The following is a 21248-nucleotide window of genomic DNA, read 5'->3' as shown; positions in this document are numbered from 1 at the left end:
AAAAAATAAAAAATAAATAATTTATAGTAAAATGGAAATATTTGCAAATTTACACAATGAATTTTATTAAACTAATTGGGGGAACAGATTAAGACAAATTTTTAATTTTATTCGTTAGCTATGGTATATATAGATATTTTATAATATACACTCAATCCTCTTCTTCAAAAATATTTATTATTTCTTATCAACAACAATAATAATAGTAGCCACAACTCCAACCAAAACTAATAAAAATACAACCAAACATGTAATAATTATGCAAAATAATCTTCCATTGCTTTTTTTTCTTTTCAAACTTTCTAAATCCTTAAATTAAAATAATAATTAATAAAATAATTTTTTTTAATATCTAAAAATAAACAAACAAATAAACAAATAAACAAACAAACAAATAAACAAAAAAACAAACAAACAAATAAACAAATAAAAAATAAAATAAAAAAAAAAAAAAGAATTAAAAATTTAAATACCTTTATTTCTTCTTTATTATTACTATTTTCTTTTTTATATATTTTATTTTTTTCATTTTCCATTTCTTTTTTATATAATAGTTAACTTTATTTATAATAAATTATCTATTTATTTTATTTATTTATCTCAAACATAATATTTAATTTAATATAATTTATTTTTAAATAATAATTTTGCTTATTATGATATCAAATACAACAAGTTTATTGCTCTAAAAATAAATTATATTTTTTATCATGTTGTTCTTCAACAAATAAAAAAAGAATTTAAATTTTATATTTTTATTTTTTTATTATAAAAGTAATAGATTTAAATAGTTGTTTTTTTTAATGATAGTGTATTATTGGGTGATGGGTGGGAGGGGTGATTGTTAAAAACTATTTTTTTTTTTATCAATATTGAATATATATTAAAATTATTATAATTATTATTATTATTTTTATTATTATTATTATTTTATTTTTAAATCCATTCTTTAAATAGAATATATTTATTTTTATATTAAATTTATCATATGTTTCAATAAAAAAATAATTTTAATCATATTGTTTTTTTTAGGTGATTTCAATTAGTATTCACAAAAACAATATAGATTATTATAGGTATTATACAAATCTCTTCCTCTATTTATTTATTTATTTTTACTATTTTGTATATATATGTATAAAAAATTAGATTAATTGTTTAATTCTTTTTTTTTTATTATATTTACTATATAAAATTATATTTACAGTATAAAATAAAAATTGAAATTCAACCACTATAATTTATCACAAAAACATTATTGTACAATTTTGGGTGTAGTTTGAAAATAAAACCCTTAGTATAAGGTGGATAACACACCCCGCTAATCATTTTTATTTTTTAATAAAAATATTTATATTAAAAATTGATGTATAGTAATAAAAATAATAAATGATCAATAGTAAATAGTAAATAATAATAATAATAATAATTTAACAATATTATTTTATATTTTATTTTATTTTATTTTTTTATTAAATTTATTTTTCAAACATAATTAAACCTTTTTCGTATAATGCACTTACAACATCTACTTTTTGGTCATCATCATCAACTGGTAAATCTTTAACAGCGATGTAGGCTGGATAAGAGTCAATGATATGTTCTAATGCATCGACACATTCGATGGTGAATTCAATGATACCTGGTTCGTCACCAATTTGATGGAAAACACGAGTATTATCGGCATTGTGGAAAAGAATAGCGATATCTTCGACGACCAATCTAACACTATCTTGTCTTATTAATCTAAATCTTGTATCTGTTTTAATTTTCATTGGATTGGTTTCATCTTCGATTGAATGTTTCTTTTCATTTTGATTTAAAGCGGTTGGAAGTGAATCGATAAGATATTTAATATGCATTTGATCAGCAGCAACATCAACTGGTAAATATTGACCTAATTTATCCCAAAGAGTACCAACTTTATCTAAGAGTTCCTTTCTTCTTTCCTCGCCAACTTTATCACTATGAATAACACCAAGGAAATCTGAGTAGTCTCTTGGTAAACCTTCTCTAAATTCCAAACAATCTTCGTTGGCAATTTCTAATGCTCTATTTAAAACTTTACCAATTAAATCACCCCAAGTATTGTTAAGATAGGTTGAAACTGTAATGTGAAGTGAATGAACATCTGGTGGGCTAACAGCTTGATGAATAACACCTCTTGGGAAATATAAAAGGTCACCTGCTTCTAAAGTACATGTAAAGTATGGTTCACCAATTTCATCTTGTGCAAAATTTTCACTTGATTTCTTTGGTAAAACTTCTGTTTGATCTTTTGGGTGGTAAAGTCTCCATTCCTTTTTACCCTCTAATTGAAGAATGAAAACATCAACATCGTCATAATGTGGTGCAAATCCTTGTGCTCCTGCTGGTGTTAAATAAATATTAGCACCAACACCACATTTAAAATGACCTTGTAAAATACTACATAATTTCCAAACATTTGAATTGAATGTTTGTGGATTTAATAATCTAACTGAACATCCTTCCTAAAAATGTAATTTATATTAATATTTTTTTTTTTTTTTTTTTTTCTTATTCAAATAAAAAATAATTACCTTATAATGTTTCCAAACTAAAGATGGATAAGCTCTACCTTCTGGGTTCAAAGTAATTCTTTCTTCATTGACGTAGTTTGTTACATCGACATTCTCTGTGAATTTCATATAGTTGTTACGAAGCATCTTATCCAATGAGTCTTTGGTGAAAAAGTTTTTGTATACATTCTCTGATCTTTTGATATGTAAATGTTTAAGACCAAAATATTCGTTATAAAAATCTTCAATAATAATTGGAGTGATTAAACCAGCTAAAACACCATCAGCCTCTACTCTATGATCGGTATTTGATAATTCATTTTGACCAATTTCATTAATATTAATTTCACGAATTTCTGCTTTCTTCTTTGGTACCAATCTAGTTGGTTTTAATGGTTGCTGTGTTACTTGTGGAATTGATTTGGTTAATGGTTGTGGTTTACTCTTTTTAACAACTTTCTTTTTTTTCTTTTTTTGTAAATCATTTGATGTATTTGGATTTTCCATCATATCATCATCTTCTTCGACTTCTAATTCTCTTTTCATTTTATTTAAAGTAATATATATATTTTAAAAATAATAAAAATAATAAAAATAAAAAAAAAATTTTAATTTTTTTAAAAAAAAAAAAAAAGAAAAAAAAAAAAAAAACCGAAAGCGAAAAAAAAAAAATAAAAAAAGAAAAATAATCGAAATTTTATTTTAATGTTTTTTAATTAGCAATCAAATTATTAAAATCTTAATCATGACAATAATCATACATTTATACTAAAAATCATATGATTTTTTGGTATAACATATTTTAAAAACAATAAAAACAAATATTTGAATTTTTTTTTTTTGAAAAAAAAACCGAAAAAAAAAAAAATGAAAATTAATTTATTTTATTTTTTTTATTATAAATATCTATTGAAATTTCAAAATTTCATATTTTTTCTTTACGAAACAACTTTGTCTACTCTTTATTTTTTATTTTATTTTTTTAAAAAAATTAATATTTTTTTTATTTTTTTTCTTTTTTTTTATTATTTTTTTTTATTTTTTTCTTTTTTTCTTTTTTTTTTTTTTTTATTATTTTTCTTTTTTTTTTTTTTTTTTTAAAACTTTAAACACACACAAAAAAAAAAAACAACCCTTTTATTTTTGTTTTTCCTTACATTATATTAAGCTCTTATAAAAATTTATTAGTAATTTAAATTTAATCACATATAGTTTCAAAATGCAACAAAAAGAAAATACCAGAAAGTGGAATGTTGAAGCATCAATTGCTGCAAAGAACACTGTTAATCCAATTAGACAAATAGTAGATAAAATGAATTATAAACCAAATCCAAATAAACCAACTATACCATTATCAATTGGTGACCCATGTGTATATGGTAATCTCAAGATTTCAGATTACGTTGATCAATTATTAATTGAAAATATTAAGTCTGGTAAATTTAATGGTTATCCACCATCAACTGTATGTTAGAGAAGAAAAAAAACAAATAATAAAATAAAATAAATCTTTTTAATTTTAATAATATATTAATTTTCTTTTTTTATTTATTACTTTAGGGTTATGAATTTGCAAGAGCAGCAGTTGCAGAATATGTACAAACAGAAACATCAAAATTAAATTCAAAAGATATCATTATTGCATCAGGTGCATCAGGTGCAATCGAATTAGCATTCAGCGCAATTTTAAATCCAGGAGATAATATTTTAATTCCAAAACCAGGTTTTTCATTATATGAATGCACCAGTAAATCTAAAGGATTTGGAATAAAGTATTATAATTTACAGTCACAAAACAATTTCCAAGTAGATCTCGAACATCTTAAATCATTAATTGATGATAAGACAAAAGCTATCCTCGTAAACAATCCATCCAATCCATGCGGTATCGTTTATACTAAACAACATTTACAAGATATTTTAGCAGTTGCTGAAGAGTACTGTATCCCAATTATTGCAGATGAAATTTATGCAGATATTACATTTGGTGATAATGTATACTATCCAATGGCCTCTTTAACAGAAACTGTACCAGTACTTTCAATTGGTGGTATTGCCAAAAGATTTGTTGTTCCAGGTTGGAGATTAGGTTGGGTTGCTATCCATGATCGTCAAAATATTCTTACCAATGCTAAAATTCCAGATGCCATCATATCTTTAAGTCAACTTATTTTAGGTTCAAATTCACTTATACAATCAGTATTACCACAAATTTTAGATAAAAACAATAAAATTGTTCAAGATTTCTGCAATGACCTTGCTAAGACATTGGAGACACATTCAAAATTAACTATTGATATGTTATCAAAAGCTCATGGTTTAAAGCCTGTTCCATCCTCAGGTACAATGTATCAAATGATTGAAATCGATGTAAATGCATTCGAAGATATTGCAGATGATAATGAATTTGTTGGTAAATTATTATCAGAACAAAGTGTTTTCCTCCTTCAAGGTTCTGTTTTTCAAATTCCAAATTTCTTTAGAGTCGTTTTTTGTGCACCAGTTGATAAATTAACTGAGGCTTACGAAAGAATTATTGAATTCTGTCAAATACATAAAAAGAAATAAATAAATAAATAAATATATAAATATATAAATAAATAAAATTTTTTTTTAATATAAAAAAAAGAAAAATAATAAATATCTATTATCTTTTATTTTTCTTTAGCTATTTAATTTTTTTATTTTTTATTTTTTTGAAATATTATATAATGGCTGTTTTGTATGTATGGGTTTTTTATGCATTTGTTTAAATAATTGGTTTTTATTTTTTATTTTTATCTAATTGATATTATATATTCTAAATTTATATTTATTAAAATTATTTTTTAACAACACGAGCTTTTATTTTCATCTTGAGCTGTTATATTAATTAATTCCTCACTATAGTATTTAAAAAAAAAGAGTTATTGTTAATAAAACTATATCTTTTATTAATAATGATGTTTATACATACGGTGGTGTTTTTGGTATTGATTGAAAATTCGAAAAATGAGAAATATGTTTAAAAACTTGTTCTATATTTATATTATCCTTTGCAGAGGTATCAAAATAAATGAATTTACCACCAATATTTGTTTCGCACCACTGTTGAGCCTGTTTTTCTTTAATTTTTCTATTTGGGTCATCCACTTTATTACCTAAAACTACAAATGGGAAATTGTCAGCATCCTGTACACCAGTTTTCTCTATAAAATCGTCTCTCCAAAGCTTTAAATCGTGAAGTGATTTTTCACTAGTAACATCAAATACTAATATACAACAATCTGCACCTCTATAATAAGAAACTTCGAGTGATCTAAAACGTTCTTGTCCTGATGTATCCCAAAGTTGAAGTGTTACCATTTGATCGTTAACCATTACATCTTTATTTACAAAGTCAATACCAATGGTTGGTTTTAATGTTATAAATCTTTGATCTACATATCTTTTTAATATACTAGTTTTACCAACGCTAAAGAAAAAAAAAATTAAAATATTAATATGCATATTTTATAAAACCTTAGGTTTTTTCTAAAAATAAAAATTTTGTGTAACTATCTCTTACCTTTTTTCTCCTATAATTACTATTTTTATAACTCTTCTGCCAGTCATATTTTATTTTATTATATTATATTCTATTGTGTTTATATTTTAATATTTTAGATATTTTAAATATTTTAAATATTTATATTATTATTATTAAAATTATTATCTATATGTTTATATGTGGATATATGTGTATATATTTTATCTCTCTGATATGTGGATATTATTTTTAAGTCTATATTATTTGTAAAAAAAAAAAATTAATAAAAATTATCCAACCCAAAAAAATAAAAAATAATTTAAAAAAAATAAATAAAAATAAAAATAAAATATTTAAAAAAAAAAAAAAAAAAAATAATTTTTTAAAAATTGATGAAAGTATAGATAAATATGGATTGGTGATGTTTATAGTAATAATAAAATTATAAAAACAATATTTATAAAACTGGTAAAATAAAAAATAAATAAATAAAAAAAAAAAATACAAAAAAATAAAAAAAACAATAAAAATTATAAAAACTGTGTGGATAGTTTATAGTTATTTTTTTAATTTTTAATTTTTTTTTTGTTTAAATATTTTATTTTGTTTCTTTTAAATTTTACTATTCGAAAGATTTTTATTCGATTTTGATAAAATATCCGATGGTGATTTATTTTCAATACAAAGTTCATTTACAATAGAGTCAACATTATGTTTAATATCTTCATTGTCGAGTGAGTAAATTGATTTTGGCTCAATTTCTTTTGATATTTGATCGGTGATCATTTCTTGAAGAGATTGCTTCTTTTTTCTTAAATCATCTCTTTCGGTGACTATTACTCTGAGTTTTTCCCAACTTTCATCAAATTGATCTTTATTATTTTGAATTTTTTCTAAACCAATTTGAATTTGTTGAGCAAGTACAACACCTAAAAAAATGGAAAGTATATAAAATTTAATATTTGATTTCTTTTTTTCTTTTTTTAAAAATTCTTCATGTTCTGAAACTCTTTTTTTAAAATCATTCATCAATTTATTATATACATTTTCGTCAAATTCCATTTCTTTTTGTTGTTTTTGAGATTCAATTAAAATTTCTTTTTCCATTAATTCCATTAATTGTTTTAAATGACCTTTTTCATATGAAAATCCATGCTTTAAATCTTCTTTTTTTAATTCACTTAATAAATCGAATTTTCTAATCTCGTTGACCATATCATTAATTTTATAATTTAAATTGTTTTTATCATCATTACTATTATTATTATTATTATTATTGTTATTTGTTGTAAAATATCTATTATTATAAATAAAGGGTTTATATAAATTATTAATATTATTATTATTTATCAAAATTCTTTTTAGATTATTCATTTTTATTATTTGTAAAGAAAAAAAAAAAATGAAAAATTATTAAAGAAAATAAAAAATAAAAAAAAAAAAACTCTTTTTTTTTTATTTTTTTTATTTTTTTAAAATTTTTTTAAAATTTTTTTAGATTTATAAACATCTAAATTAAATAAACTTTATTTAATATTAATTTCTGTTTAAATGATTTATTCTGGATAAACAACTGCACATGGTGATAGGGTTTCATAGTTGTCAAATTTATCTTGATAATAATATTCAGCAAGGGTGTCGACTGATGGTGTGATGATATCAGCATTATTTCTTAATATAGAACCCCAAAAAGTATCGATGCTAATATTTTTATGATTATCATGAACATGGAAGAAACTTCCCCATTCATAATCTCTTTTTTCTAAATTTTTTTCGATTAAACCTTCTTTTGAAATTGAAACATCTTCGTTTGTTTTTTTTTCTCTCTTTAAAATTATAATTTCATCTGGGTCAACAATTTCATCAATAATACCAACAGTCATCATTTTTAATCTAAATATAAATAAATTAGTAAAATAAAATAAAATAGGATAAAATAATATTATTATATACATACTTTTTTGGAGCTACAACATCACCCATAATATTATCACCAACATAACAAAATGAAATTTCATCACTATCTGATTTTTGAAGGGATTCTCTAATTGCATTTAAAGCTATATTAACATTTCCACCCTTAAAGATTGAGTTGCTATTTAATTTAATTGAGTCACATGGAATATAGTCATCTGGACCTTTTGGGAAATAGGTATGTTGTTCGACGAATGGTTTGTCCTTTGAGAAAAATTCTGGTTTGTGGGCATCTACAATAATACAATCGAAATGATCCTTAAAGTTTTCACCATAGGAATATTTCATAACAGCATCGGTATACTCTGATTTCGAATTGGTAATTAATAATACTTTGGTACCCTTTGAACGAATTAATTTCAACCATTCTAAAAACTTTGGGTTAACTTTGTAAATAAATTTACCTGGATTGGCGCAAAATTCGTAATAATAATGGCTATCGTAGAAATTATCGAAATGGGTTTTGAATGAGACAGCAATTTCTTTTGCTAATTTCTTTAATTGTGAAAGGTCGATTGGTTTACCAGTTGCATTGGCTTCTTTTTCTAAATAGATCATGAAATCTTTGAATATACATGTGAGGGTTGTTTCAAAGAATGATGCCATTGTAAAGAATCTATGGCAATTGTTTCCACTATAACTGTGCATTGGGCTATCTTCCTTAATACTGTGGTTGTGATATAATTCGTCAATCTCTTCTCTGCTAACTAAATGATTTCCTCTAAATGCTTTTAATACCTTTTTGTTATTATCTAACTTTAAAATTAAACCTGTTTCGAGATCAATAACTAACCCTCTTTTACAGAAATTAAAATCGATTACTGACTAAAAATAATAATAAAAATTAATATTTAATGAATAACAAATAAAAAGTTAATAGAAATATTACTTACATTTTTAAATGCTTCTGGGAATACTTTTTTTAAATGAATAGAAATACAATCGTAAACTAAACTTCCAATATTCTCGTTATTATATCTAACTGCTGTCATATCCATATCAAAACCAATTACATCTAAATTTTTGAATTGTTTATGTAATTCAATTTCGGTTTTAATGATATCATCCATTTTTATTTATTTTTTTAATAACTATTTTTTTTATAATTATACAAAGATATTTTTATTTTGTGTGTGGTGTGGTTGTTATAAAAAATAAATAAATATTAATACACTTTTTTTTTTATTTATAATGAAAAAAAATAAAATAAAAATGAAATAAAATTTAATAAAAAATAAAAATATTATTTTTTTTTTTTTTAAAATAATAAATATTTTTTTTTTTTTTATGGTATCACCAACTTCCTCATTTGGATTTTTTTTATTTTTATTTTAAAATTTCTTTTCACCTATATCTACAGATAAATTTTATTTTAATTTTTATTTATAGAAAGTATTATTATTAAGCACCGTACTTTGGAACTTTACCAAGTTTGAATGCAACTTCTCTGAAATGTTGGATTAATAAAATTTTACCATTTGAACCTTTAATAAATTCGCTTTCCTTAAACGAGCAACTATAATCTTTTCTTGTCATTGTTGGATTGTATTCAATTGTAAATAATGGGGATGTCATTCTAATAAAATAAAATAGTTTAAGTATTTTGAAAAAAAAAAAAAAAAAAAAAAGAAAAAGAAAAAAAAGAAAAAACTTACCTTGGATTGATTATATTACTATTTAAAAAGTTAAAGCTTTTTGGGGGTTGAGAAAACCATTGTGGGGTAATATTTGATTGTTGTTGTTCAGTTAATGGAACATTGATAGTTGTTTCATTATATCCAATTATTATATTTAATAAATAATAATCATTTGGAATGGATGGTGATAAAATTGAATTTGATAAGAAAGAATCTAAATTAACTAAATGTTCTCTACGTTCTTTTAATTGATTGGATTTACATTGATAATGAACAATAATCATATCCTCACTACACTCTTTAATTTCTTTTTCAAAGAATTCTTGATTTAACTCTTTTAATATTACACTATTTTCGAAAATATTTAATTCTTTTTCGACATTACTAATAAATTTGATTTTTAAATTCATATATCTAAAATTAAATAATTTAAAATAAGGTTAATATAAACTTTTATTTTTTTACTTTTTTTTTTTTGAATTAAAATGGGGAAATTTATACAAACTTTTCTTTAAATAAACTTTCGGTTAATGTTTCATTTATATTAAAACCTAATAATTCTTTTAATTCATTTTCGGTATATTTTTCTTGATTTTCATTGTTGGAGTATAATAATTGACCTACGCAACCTTCGCTGACAATGGTATCTAATGTTTTTAATTCTAAACTATCATATAATTCTTTTTCGTTGTATGTATTATTTAATACCCCATCTACCCAAAATAAAATTGATTTCTTAAAACTCATTGTAGTGTGATTGTATGTGGTTATTTGAGAGAAGGTAATTAAAATTTAGAAAAAAAAAAAATTATAAAAATTAAATTAAAAAAATTTAAAAAAAAATAAAAAAAATAAAAAAAAATTATTTTTTCAAAAACATTTTATTTATTTATATTTATATTTTAAACATTGTTTATAATATAAATTTTTTTTTTGTATTTTAAAAAGGAATTATTTACAAGAATTTTTATAATAATTATATTTTTTATAAAGATTTTATTAAAATTTTTTTTTTTATAAACCCATAAATAAAAAAATAGGGTGAATAAAAATTTTATGTTATTTTTGTCCCATATTTTTTTAAAATAATTTTTAAAAACTAATTCTTTCATCACTCAAATTATTATGGAACCATAAATAATAATTCTCAAACCAAGATTTTATTATAAAATAAAAATATCAAAAACAATACAAATAATAATTTCCCATAAATAAATCAATGTATGTTTTTTTTAAAAAAAAAAAAGTATTTAAATAAAAAAAAAAAAAAACTTTTATTATTAAAAAACAAATCATATTAATAAATAAATATTATAAAATGTCAAATACCTCAGAAATTAAAAAAAATTATGAACTTTATGGTGCCAATACATCCAATGTATATAAAATTCATATTATGTTTAAAGAATTAGGCATTACCGATTATGAATATCATTCAGTTGATATTATGAAGGGTGACCAATTTAAACCAGAGTTTTTAAAACTTAATAGAAATAACAAGGTACCAGTTATTGTCGATAATACCGTTAAGGGAGCCCCATTTCCAATCTTTGAATCTGGTGCCATTTTAATTTATCTTGCAGAAAAGCATGGAAAGTTTTTAGCCGGTACTGATAATCCAATTGAACGTTCTGAAACTCTCCAATGGTTAGCATGGCAAATTAGTGGTCAAGGTCCATTCTCTGGTCAACTTTTCCATTTCAAATATATTGCCAAAGAAAAGATTCCATATGCCATTCAACGTTACAATGACGAAGTTCACAGACTTTATACAGTTTTGGATGGTCACTTAAAAGATAGAGAATATGTTGTTGGTAACTCTTTAACCATTGCTGATATCTCTATCTATGGTTGGGCTTTTTATCTTTTCTTCAACATTATAGTTGAAGATTGGGAAAATAAATACCCAAATGTTAAAAGATGGTTAGAATTACTCCATACTCGTCCAGTATTTAAAGAAGTTTTTGAAGATGCTGAAAAATCATTTAAAGAAAGAGCTGCTCAATTAAAAAAAGAATAAAATCAACTAAAAAACATTAATAAAAAAAAGTTTTATTATTTTTATTATTAATAAATAAAAAGAAATAATAATGTTTTTTTATTATATTTCAAATATTTTATTATTTTTTTTATTTTTTTTTTTTTAATTGTTTTATTTTATTTTATTTAAATAAAAATATTTTTATAATCATAATTGATTGAATCTAAATAATTTTTTGATAATTGATTAAATTTATCTACTAATTCTGATCTTGATTCTTTTGATTGGAAATTATGTGCGAATGGGTTTTTTAATAATGCAATTACATGTTTAATGTCCAATTGACCATTTTTAACAATTTCATAAAGCATTTCTGATCTTGTAAATTTATAAAGAGATGAACGGAATGAACAGATTACAACTGGTACTTTATTATCGAGTAAATGACGAATTGGTGTTGTGAATGAAAGGTCATTTGTAAATGATTTTAATTTATCGGTTAATGAAATTTCTACTGGGATTCTGTATGCTCCAAGATAGCTCATTAATCTTGGAATTTTATGAGCTAAAAAGGCACCGCTTAATCTATTTGCACCAGCCTCATGTAATGTGCTGATAATCGATTCGATGTTGGTATTGAATTGAACAAGGTTAAAGTAGCTTTCTTTTAATAAATTGAATGTTTTTGAGAAATGTTTAATTTCATTTGGTAAGATTGGCTCTTTACCAAAAATACCAAAACCTACAACACCGTTTGATTTGTTTTCGATTGCTAATTTTGCATTTGCTAAAGTTTCGATTGGATCATCTGAAGATGAAGAGCTGAATACTACTATACCAATTTTGATTTTACCTGTAGCTTCCCATTTATTTTTATTATCAATAATTAATTGTAAAACTTGTTCCTTGCCTAAACCTTTTTTGATGTGGGAATTTGGTCTAATTAATAACTCCATATATTGAATATTATCAGAAATTGCAACTTTAATAATATCATCGAAAGCTCTATTAATTTGGTCTGTATTTTGTAATAAAGTATTCATTATTTGTTTTGATAGTTGAATAGTTTCTGGAGTGTGATGAGGATTTTGAATGATTGATCTAAATTGATCAATGTTGGTAATTTGAAGACCAAATTTTCTCTTAAAGTTTTTACTTGCATCAGTATCTAATTGATCGATACCCATTTGTTTCATTTCGAACCACATCTGTTCAATAGAGACACTGCCATCAAATCTAGTATGAAGATCGCTCTTTGGTAAATTCTTTAACAAATCTAGAGTGACTGGTCTACTAAGATAACTTGAAATATCTTTACCCAATGAAAAGTTGGTAATTGGAAGATTTAAAGTAGTACTTTTTTCTAATTTATTATTGTTGTTTATTTCTAATTCTACATCTAAGCCAAACTCTTCAAAATAATAATTACGATTCTTGACAATATCGTTCATACAATAACCGTTGATTTGGAAGATTTTGATGGCCTTCTTTATACTCTCTCTGCAAATGTTTTGTTTGATTGGTGGATCGATGAATGAGGATGAGAATGAATAGGAAACAAGACGGAGAGTTTCCTCGACACTAAAGTCAAAGGTATCGATAGCCAATTTATATTCGCCACTGAGTGTAACATTACTCATTGTAACATTATCACAGGCTAAAGATACAACAGCACCACGATCAAAGTATTTTCTAATTGGATGGTGGCCTGGAGTTGGTAAAGCTTTAATTTGAACATTACTTGTAATACAACATTCGATTGGAACACGTCTATCTGAAACAAAGTTTAAGAGTTCTTCATTTTGTTGAATTGCAATACCATGACCAATTCTATGAGCTCCACAATAATGTAAAGAGTCGCTTACTGAAGTCCAATCACTATCTTCACCACTGTGTAATGTACAGTTAATACCTTTATTTCTTATAATTGAGAATGCTTCTTTATGATATTTACTTGGGAATTGATTTTCTGAACCTGCTAAATCAAAAGCAACAACACCTTTATGTCTATATCTCCATGCAATTTCTGCTAAATCTTTGGTTACAGATGGATCTAAATGTCTTAAACCACATACAATAACTCTTGCTTTAATTGATAAGTTAAGTTCTGCCATTGCCAAGCCATCGCAAACTGCCTCCATAACTTCACTTAAAGATAAACCATTTAATGTATGTAATATTGGTGAAAATCTAACTTCTAAATATGTAACACCATCATTAATAGCATCTTCGCACATTTCATAAAATACTCTTGTAATTGCATCTATTATTATTATTATTATAATATTAGTTTATAAATTTTTTTTAAAATTTTTTAGTTTTGTTTTAAATTTATATACTTACATGCATGTTGTAAAACTTTACATGTATATTGAAATGCTTCTAAAAAGTGGTCTAAACTTTTACAATCTTTATCCTTTAAGATATATTTTGACAATTCTTCAACATCATAGCTTGGTAATTCTACTTTTTGTTCTTTTGCTAATTCTATTAAACTGGATATACGAATTGAACCATCTAAATGTCTATTTAAAATTTTTTTAATTTTTTTTTTAATTTTTTTTTTTTTTTATAATTTATTAATAAAACTTTAAATATTTATTTTAATTAAATTATTATTAAAAACTAACCTATGTAATTCAGCTTTTGGAATTTGTTTTAAAATATCTATGGTAATTGGTTTATTTTGGATATCTGGTTTGTTTGGAATCATTTTAATATCTTTTAATTACCCAATTTAGTTTTGTTTATTTTTTTTCTTTTTTTAAAATTTAAAACATATATAACAACAAATAGGTGTAAAATTAAAAACAATAAATAAAAAAAAAAAAAAAATAATTTAAATTTTTTTTTATAAAAATAAAATAAAATATATTTTATTTTATTTTAAAATTTAAAAAAAAAAAATGATTTTTTTTTTTTTTTTTTTTTTTTTTTTTTTTCCCAATTGTGGTGCAATCACTCTGAAATTTAAACTAAAAACTATTAAACCAATTTTTTCTGGTTCAATCAGATTTCCACACAATGCAATTCACATAAGATTAAAAAAAAAAATCATTTGTTTAATGTGTTGTAATATAATAAAATTTAATTTATTTATATATTGTGATAAGTTAAATTTTTTTTTAAATAAGTACAAAAAAAAAAAAAAAAAAAAAAAACCATATAAAATTTTTAAATAATAAAATAACAATAATAAATAATGAAAAAATAATAATTTATGATTTATTTATTATTTTTTCTCTATATTACAAACCAGGTAAATCTTTATATTTTTTTTATTTTTTTTAATTTTTTTTCATTTGTTTGTTTTAAAAAAAATTTATTTGATTTTTTTTTTATTTTTTTTTTATATGTTAAAGTGTTTAACAATGCTAAAATTTAAAAATATTTTTTTAATAGTTTTATTTTTATCTCAAATTATATTAATATTTTCAAAGGACAGTTTTTTTAAAAATTATTTTTTTTATTCAATAGAAGAGGATGGTATGTAAAATGAAAAAATTTAAAATTAGAATATAAATATTTAATGATTAATTTTTTTTTTTTTAAAATAGGAAATTATTCTTTTAAATCAATTACAAATGACAAAATATCATACAAAATTTCAAAAAATAATATAAGAAAACCAAATGGTATGACTGATGAAATATTTGAATTGAATGCAAAGACATCGATTGTAAATGCTGTAATAAATAGTTATAGTGACCTTAATAAGGTTATTGCAATCATTGGTGGATTATATAGACCATTACCTTACAAGGGATCAGAAAAATATGAATATTCATATATCACAAAACATTCAAAAAAAATACATTATTATCTCGTTACCGAGGAACATTCTAAAAAATCTTGTGTACAAAATTCATCATCACTACTATTGTTTACAGAAATGAAAGAAGGTTATCCATATAGAGTCAACACTAGTTCGTTAATATCACCATATAGCGAAATAGAGGGATTCGATAACGAGTGGTATAGCTCAGCCATTGGACTAAAAGAAACTATTCAAGTAATGAAACTACCATCAAATTATGAAGAAAAATCCATATATAACAACCAAAAAATACTATTAACCTACAGCAAAATTCAATTTTGTTATTCCCAATTCCCAGAGCCAGATGGATGTGATCCATACTTTAAGATTAAAAGAAATAGAATGGACCCTCAAACTAAATGTGCACCACCAACTGGTTGTATTATCCCTGTTAATTGTACCCAAGTAACCAAACCAGTTTGTGAAGAAGGTTATAATTTAATAGAGATTAATGAACCAAGATATTATTGTCCAATCTATTACTGTGATATCTTAACATATTACTATTTAAATGAAAATAATATAAAAAGGAATAATATAAAATTAAATAAATAATATAAATAAGGATTATTTTTTTAATTTCTTTTTATTATATATGTTTTGGTTTTTATAGTTTTGTTACATTATATATAGTATTTGTTTATTGTTTAATTATATTATTATCATTATTGTTATTATTAGTATTGTTTAAAATATTAATTATAATTTTATTTGGTTCAGGAAATTCTGATGCATCTGATTTTTCTTGAAGTTGATGTAAATTCATCCAGTAAATTGGTTGTGATTCTTTTCCACTAACATTTCCAGACCATTGATCTTTTTCTATTTTAAAGAAATATATTAAACACTCTCTTTCGCCAAAGTCATAACATACATCTTTAATTAGTTTTATTTCTTTATCATTTTGAACATTAACTTCTACACCTACTTCTTCAAACAATTCTCTTTTTAATGCTTGTTCAGGTGTTTCATCATTATCGATTTTACCGCCAGGAAATTCTAATTTATTTGCTAAATGTCTGTGTGATGCTCTTTTGCATACCAATATTTCCCCTTTTTCATTTTCCACAACACCCGCTGATGCTCTTATAAACAACTTTGTCATTATTGGATTTTCGTTTTAGCAAAATTTTTTTTTTTTTAATTTTTTTTTTTTTTTTTTAATTAAATTTAAAAAATACATTTTTTTTCATTTTTTTACATTTTTTTTCATTTTTTTTTATTTATAATATTTAATATAGTTTCTGTATACATGATATTATTTAAGTTTTATAATAATATAATAATAATTAATTTAAATTAAAAATATAATAATATTTAATTTAAAATAAAAATATATTAAGCGAATAAGTCTTTAATAATGTAAAGTGAAATTGTAAATTCATTTTTATATTTTTAACAAAATTAATAAGGATTCATACTAGTCATATCAATCACTTAAACACGTATTATGATGTGTTTAAAAAAAAAAATTAAAAAAATAAATAAATAAATATTTCAGATTAAAATTTTTATTTTTAAATTATATTTTATTTTTTTTTTCTCATTTTTTTTAATTTTATTTTTCTTAGAAGTTTCTATATATGTATTTAAACTAAATAATTTTGTTTTCATTCATTAAATTAAAAATATTTAACTATATAAATGACCAAATCATCAAACAAAAATAATAAAGACAATAATAGTAAAGATATTAATAAAGTAAAAAAAGTAGAATCAGCTACTGCTAAAACAACAACAACAACAACAACCACAACAACAAAAACAAAAACAACAACAAAAAAATTAAATAAAAGACAAATGGATCTCGAAGAGCAATATAAAGAAATAAGAAAAAAGTGTAATGTGCCAAAAGAAGATTGGCCTGAATGGCGTAAACATTTATATGATCATGGTTGGGCAATTGTAAAGAATGTGATACCAAAAGAAAAATGTGAAGAATATTCATCTAGATTTTGGGATTGGGTAGAGGGATTTAATTCTGGTGTTAAAAGAAATAAACCATCTACATGGACTTCAGATAATTGGCCCGTAAGTATTTTATAATAACTTATGTTTAAATAATATTTTTATTTATAACACTTTATTAAAAAAAAAAATAGGGTCATATCCATGGTATTTTTCAAGGATATGCTATAGGACAAACACAGTTTGTTTGGGATGTTAGATCAGAAGAGGAAATTATTAAAATATTTGAAATGATATATCAAGATAAAGAACTATTGGTTAGTTTTGATGGTGCTAATTTATCAAGACCAACTATTGAAAGTAGAGCATCAATGTGGGCTCATTTCGATCAAGGTAGTCAAAAGAATGATTTCAGATGTATTCAAGGATTTTTAAATTTACAACCATGTCAAGAATTTGATGGTGGTTTAATAGTGTATGAAGATTCACATTTACAACATGATGCATTCTTTAAAGAGTCTGGTGCTGTTTCAGATGGTGATTGGTATAAATTTCAAGAAGACCCACAACCATTAAAGTGGTTCAAAAACTGTAAAAAGATAAAGGTCTGTTGTGATCCTGGTGATTTTGTATTATGGGATAGCAGAACTATTCACTATGCTTGTCCACCAATCAAACACAAGGGTACCGGTAATTGCAGAGAAGTCGTTTATGTATCTTGTCAACCTGCCTCATTAGCAAATGAAAGGGTAATAGGTCAAAAACAAAAAGCATTTTATTCCAAAAGAATGACATCACATTGGGCAAGTGAAAATATAAAATTATTTGCACGTACTCCACGTAGCTATGGCGATACAGAAAGAGAACAGCGATTCCAATTTGATGAAACTACATTACCAGTATTAAATGAACGTGCCAGAAAATTAGCAGGTTTGGACCCATATTATTAGAAAAATAAAAATAATAATAATTATTATTTTTAAATACATATTTCTTTTTCTTTTTCTTTTATAAAAAAAAAAATTAACAAAAAAAAAAAAAAAAAAAACACAAAAAAAAAAGATAATATTTCATAATGTAAATAAATAAAAATTTTTTTTATTTTTTTTTTTTATATTAAATTTTTAGATTTTTTATTTTTTTATAAACTATATTTAATTTTGTAATTGTATTTTTTTTTTTTTTAAAATTATTATTACTATTATTACTATTATATTGTAATTTTCATTTTTGCTTTCTTGGTTTAATTTAGGCAATGGCAGTCATTTCAAAATATTTACATTTAATTAAATAGTATCTTGGATTCCATTTAGCATTTGTATTGTTAGTATTTTCATTCATAAAAATGCCACTGTTTTCATTTAGTTTTTTATTATTACTTTTTGAAACATTGGAGCCTAATAAAGTTATATTTTCTAAAATTAAAAATATTTAAAAAAGATATATTAATATATAAGATAATTTTTTTTGATTTTTTATATTATTTTTACATACTGAAAATTGACATTTTTTGGAAATTTTTATATTAACTATTTTTTATAAATTTTCTATTTTCTATTTTCTATTTTTGTTTAAATTGTTTTAATTGTTTTAATTGTTTTAATTGTTTTTATGGTTTTAAATTGATTTAACTATTTTAATTAAGAAAAAAAAATCATTTAAATATTTTTTCTAAATATAATTTACAACATCTATATTAAGCAACAGTATTTAAATTTTTTCCAAATATATTATTTTCAGTTAATTTGAATAATATATTATTATTATTATTATTATTATTTTAATTTTTATTATTATTACATTGAAAAATGATTAACCCTTTCATAGCAAAAAATAATTCATTGGCTAAAAATAAATTATTTAATTGTAAAATCTTAATATAAATTAAATTTTGGGGTTTACAAACAGATATATAATAAAAATAATTTAAATCATATAAATTATTTTGAATCAAAATCTAGTGTGGGTAAAAATATTAAAGATTTAAACATAAAAAAAAAATTATTATTGATATGGATTTCTGGGGGGAGAATAACCAGTATATGGAAAACAGTGAGTGTGTGATGTGTGAGTAAATAATAGTAAATATTAATAATAAAATAAATATTAAAATAATATTTTCTATATATTAAAAATAGTAATAATTATAAAAAAAATAATAGTAGTTTATTATGAAAATTTATTTTTAAAACAATTATTTAATCAAATTTTTATTATTTTTCTATTTTTTTTTTTTTTTTTGATTATTATTTTTTTGGTTATAATTATATTTTTAAAATTCCTATAGTACCATATGAAAACAATATATACAATATTTTATGTCAAATTAGACTACAGCGGTTTGAGAAAAGAGATTGAATTTTGTAAAAGTATATCTGATAATAAAAAAAACAATAATGAGTATATATTATTTTATAATTTAATTTTTTTATATACATACCTTGGATTCCATTTACTGACTTTATTATCACATTGATTATTATTTTCTATATTTTCATTATTTTTAATATTGGTTTTATTGTTTAACATTGAAATACTAGCAATTGATTCTATAATTATCAAAAATAAAAAAATAATTAATTTTTTATCTAATTAAATAATTTACTTTAAAATAAAATCTTACTAAATAACATTTTTTATAATATATTAGTTTTTAAAATTTATTTGTTATTTGTTTATTTTTTATTTTGTTGTTCAAATGATGTTTTATAAAAAAAAAAAAAATTTGTTTAAATAGTTTTAAAAATAAAAATAAAAATAAATAAAAATCAAATATTATTTATATCTTCTTTTTAATGTTGATTATTAATCATTTTATAATCTTTTGCAAGCCTTAACAAAAAAAGATTTATTGTTTTTTTTTTAAAATAACAACTATATGCAACAAAAAAAAAAACAAAACAAATATTTTCTTATATGTAATGACAATATCTGTATCTATATATTTGTTTTTTTTTCATATATACAAAATCAATTAAAAAAAAAACAATTTATTACTGTTTACTTTAATAATTTTTATTTTTTTTTAAAAAAAATTATAATCTTTTTTTTTTTCAAAATAATAATATTCAAATGATTTTTTGAAAAAATTATTTATTTTTAAAATTATTTTCTAAATTAATTGTTTGTAAAATCTTTTAACCCTTTTTTTTTTTTTTTTTTTTTTTTTAAAATTTTTTTTTTATTATGGGTTCCAAATGATTAATAATCATTTACACCATTATTATCTATAAATATATTTTCTTGAAAAGTGGGTTTATATATCTTTTTTTTATGGTTTATATATATTAAAGATTACTAATGGGTAAATTTTTTTTTTTTTTTTTTTTTAAATTTTTTTTAAAAAATTTTTTTTTTATTTTTAATTTTGTTTTTTATACTAATAAATAATATTTAAAAAAAAAAAGATTGAAAACCCTAAGGTTTTATGGACCACCACATGAACCACTCATACAAACAGTTTTTCCTTTGGCAATATTACTTGTGCAACTTAGAGAAGGATTCAATGCTTTAAATCTAGCTAAAGTTATATCAAACAAGTTTGCTGCAGCTTAACAAGACATATCACTTGGTAGTTGGCAAGTAGTACCACATTCATTTCCTTCATCAACACATGGATCTGTGATAGGCGATATGCAAGTTCCATTTTGGAAGAATGGTGTTGTAATTACCGTATATGTTGAAACAGGGTTAATAATAAATTGGGTATTGCTTAAAGAGAGCTGGGCTTCACAATTAGTAGTACCTTGTCAAACTATGGGTGGACAAACCAAGCCAAGCATCTATTTGGTATATTCCATCATCATCCCATTCATTTTCGCATTCTTCACAAGAATCGGCCATTATGAAATACTTTTTGTAAACTGGGATATAAACGAGAGAA

The 21248-nt window shown here is 22.1% G+C and overlaps 14 protein-coding genes across 14 annotated transcripts; 4 read left to right on the top strand and 10 right to left on the bottom strand.

Moving 5' to 3' along the window:
• Window positions 1-1478: 1478 nt before the first annotated feature.
• Window positions 1479-3047, bottom strand: DICPUDRAFT_32138 (uncharacterized protein; the record flags this gene model as incomplete). The annotated part of the gene is made up of 2 exons (XM_003287168.1): window positions 1479-2492; window positions 2562-3047. 2 exons carry the CDS (start codon window positions 3045-3047, stop codon window positions 1479-1481), a joined length of 1500 nt encoding a protein of 499 aa, XP_003287216.1.
• A 712-nt stretch (window positions 3048-3759) lies between these two features.
• DICPUDRAFT_32147 (uncharacterized protein) lies at window positions 3760-5108 on the top strand (the record flags this gene model as incomplete). The annotated part of the gene is made up of 2 exons (XM_003287181.1): window positions 3760-4005; window positions 4101-5108. The coding sequence occupies 2 exons, from the start codon at window positions 3760-3762 to the stop codon at window positions 5106-5108; spliced, it is 1254 nt and encodes a 417-aa protein (XP_003287229.1).
• A 260-nt stretch (window positions 5109-5368) lies between these two features.
• DICPUDRAFT_78083 (uncharacterized protein) lies at window positions 5369-6134 on the bottom strand (the record flags this gene model as incomplete). Its single annotated transcript, XM_003287167.1, has 3 exons — window positions 5369-5423; window positions 5497-5994; window positions 6088-6134. 3 exons carry the CDS (start codon window positions 6132-6134, stop codon window positions 5369-5371), a joined length of 600 nt encoding a protein of 199 aa, XP_003287215.1.
• A 526-nt stretch (window positions 6135-6660) lies between these two features.
• DICPUDRAFT_151302 (uncharacterized protein) lies at window positions 6661-7422 on the bottom strand (the record flags this gene model as incomplete). The annotated part of the gene is made up of 1 exon (XM_003287166.1): window positions 6661-7422. The coding sequence occupies one exon, from the start codon at window positions 7420-7422 to the stop codon at window positions 6661-6663; it is 762 nt and encodes a 253-aa protein (XP_003287214.1).
• Window positions 7423-7604: 182 nt separating this feature from the next.
• On the bottom strand, window positions 7605-9092 carry DICPUDRAFT_87496 (uncharacterized protein; the record flags this gene model as incomplete). Its single annotated transcript, XM_003287165.1, has 3 exons — window positions 7605-7941; window positions 8006-8847; window positions 8916-9092. The coding sequence occupies 3 exons, from the start codon at window positions 9090-9092 to the stop codon at window positions 7605-7607; spliced, it is 1356 nt and encodes a 451-aa protein (XP_003287213.1).
• Window positions 9093-9423: 331 nt separating this feature from the next.
• On the bottom strand, window positions 9424-10406 carry DICPUDRAFT_87495 (uncharacterized protein; the record flags this gene model as incomplete). Its single annotated transcript, XM_003287164.1, has 3 exons — window positions 9424-9598; window positions 9678-10073; window positions 10165-10406. 3 exons carry the CDS (start codon window positions 10404-10406, stop codon window positions 9424-9426), a joined length of 813 nt encoding a protein of 270 aa, XP_003287212.1.
• Window positions 10407-10977: 571 nt separating this feature from the next.
• On the top strand, window positions 10978-11679 carry DICPUDRAFT_151299 (uncharacterized protein; the record flags this gene model as incomplete). The annotated part of the gene is made up of 1 exon (XM_003287180.1): window positions 10978-11679. The coding sequence occupies one exon, from the start codon at window positions 10978-10980 to the stop codon at window positions 11677-11679; it is 702 nt and encodes a 233-aa protein (XP_003287228.1).
• Window positions 11680-11804: 125 nt separating this feature from the next.
• DICPUDRAFT_54735 (uncharacterized protein) lies at window positions 11805-14406 on the bottom strand. The gene is made up of 3 exons (XM_003287163.1): window positions 14271-14406; window positions 13984-14165; window positions 11805-13903 (listed from the first exon to the last, which is right to left on the bottom strand). Exons 1-3 carry the CDS (start codon window positions 14351-14353, stop codon window positions 11826-11828), a joined length of 2343 nt encoding a protein of 780 aa, XP_003287211.1. The 5' UTR covers window positions 14354-14406; the 3' UTR covers window positions 11805-11825.
• Window positions 14407-15007: 601 nt separating this feature from the next.
• Window positions 15008-16034, top strand: DICPUDRAFT_91872 (uncharacterized protein). Its single transcript, XM_003287179.1, has 2 exons — window positions 15008-15126; window positions 15198-16034. Exons 1-2 carry the CDS (start codon window positions 15012-15014, stop codon window positions 16010-16012), a joined length of 930 nt encoding a protein of 309 aa, XP_003287227.1. The 5' UTR covers window positions 15008-15011; the 3' UTR covers window positions 16013-16034.
• Window positions 16035-16142: 108 nt separating this feature from the next.
• On the bottom strand, window positions 16143-16547 carry DICPUDRAFT_22138 (uncharacterized protein; the record flags this gene model as incomplete). Its single annotated transcript, XM_003287162.1, has 1 exon — window positions 16143-16547. A coding segment is annotated over one exon (405 nt), but the record flags the coding sequence as incomplete, so codon positions are not given.
• A 689-nt stretch (window positions 16548-17236) lies between these two features.
• Window positions 17237-18377, top strand: DICPUDRAFT_94354 (uncharacterized protein). Its single transcript, XM_003287178.1, has 2 exons — window positions 17237-17488; window positions 17560-18377. Exons 1-2 carry the CDS (start codon window positions 17258-17260, stop codon window positions 18313-18315), a joined length of 987 nt encoding a protein of 328 aa, XP_003287226.1. The 5' UTR covers window positions 17237-17257; the 3' UTR covers window positions 18316-18377.
• A 236-nt stretch (window positions 18378-18613) lies between these two features.
• On the bottom strand, window positions 18614-18872 carry DICPUDRAFT_151294 (uncharacterized protein; the record flags this gene model as incomplete). Its single annotated transcript, XM_003287161.1, has 2 exons — window positions 18614-18780; window positions 18860-18872. 2 exons carry the CDS (start codon window positions 18870-18872, stop codon window positions 18614-18616), a joined length of 180 nt encoding a protein of 59 aa, XP_003287209.1.
• Window positions 18873-19691: 819 nt separating this feature from the next.
• Window positions 19692-19998, bottom strand: DICPUDRAFT_151293 (uncharacterized protein; the record flags this gene model as incomplete). Its single annotated transcript, XM_003287160.1, has 3 exons — window positions 19692-19740; window positions 19806-19914; window positions 19989-19998. 3 exons carry the CDS (start codon window positions 19996-19998, stop codon window positions 19692-19694), a joined length of 168 nt encoding a protein of 55 aa, XP_003287208.1.
• A 918-nt stretch (window positions 19999-20916) lies between these two features.
• DICPUDRAFT_151292 (uncharacterized protein) lies at window positions 20917-21208 on the bottom strand (the record flags this gene model as incomplete). Its single annotated transcript, XM_003287159.1, has 2 exons — window positions 20917-21110; window positions 21136-21208. 2 exons carry the CDS (start codon window positions 21206-21208, stop codon window positions 20917-20919), a joined length of 267 nt encoding a protein of 88 aa, XP_003287207.1.
• Between the last annotated feature and the right edge of the window lie 40 nt (window positions 21209-21248).

The sequence above is a fragment of the Dictyostelium purpureum genome, assembly GCF_000190715.1.
Source record: "Dictyostelium purpureum unplaced genomic scaffold DICPUscaffold_92, whole genome shotgun sequence".
In the NCBI taxonomy this organism is placed as follows: Eukaryota; Evosea; class Eumycetozoa; order Dictyosteliales; family Dictyosteliaceae; genus Dictyostelium; species Dictyostelium purpureum.
This window is presented reverse-complemented; position numbering and strand designations above follow the sequence as displayed.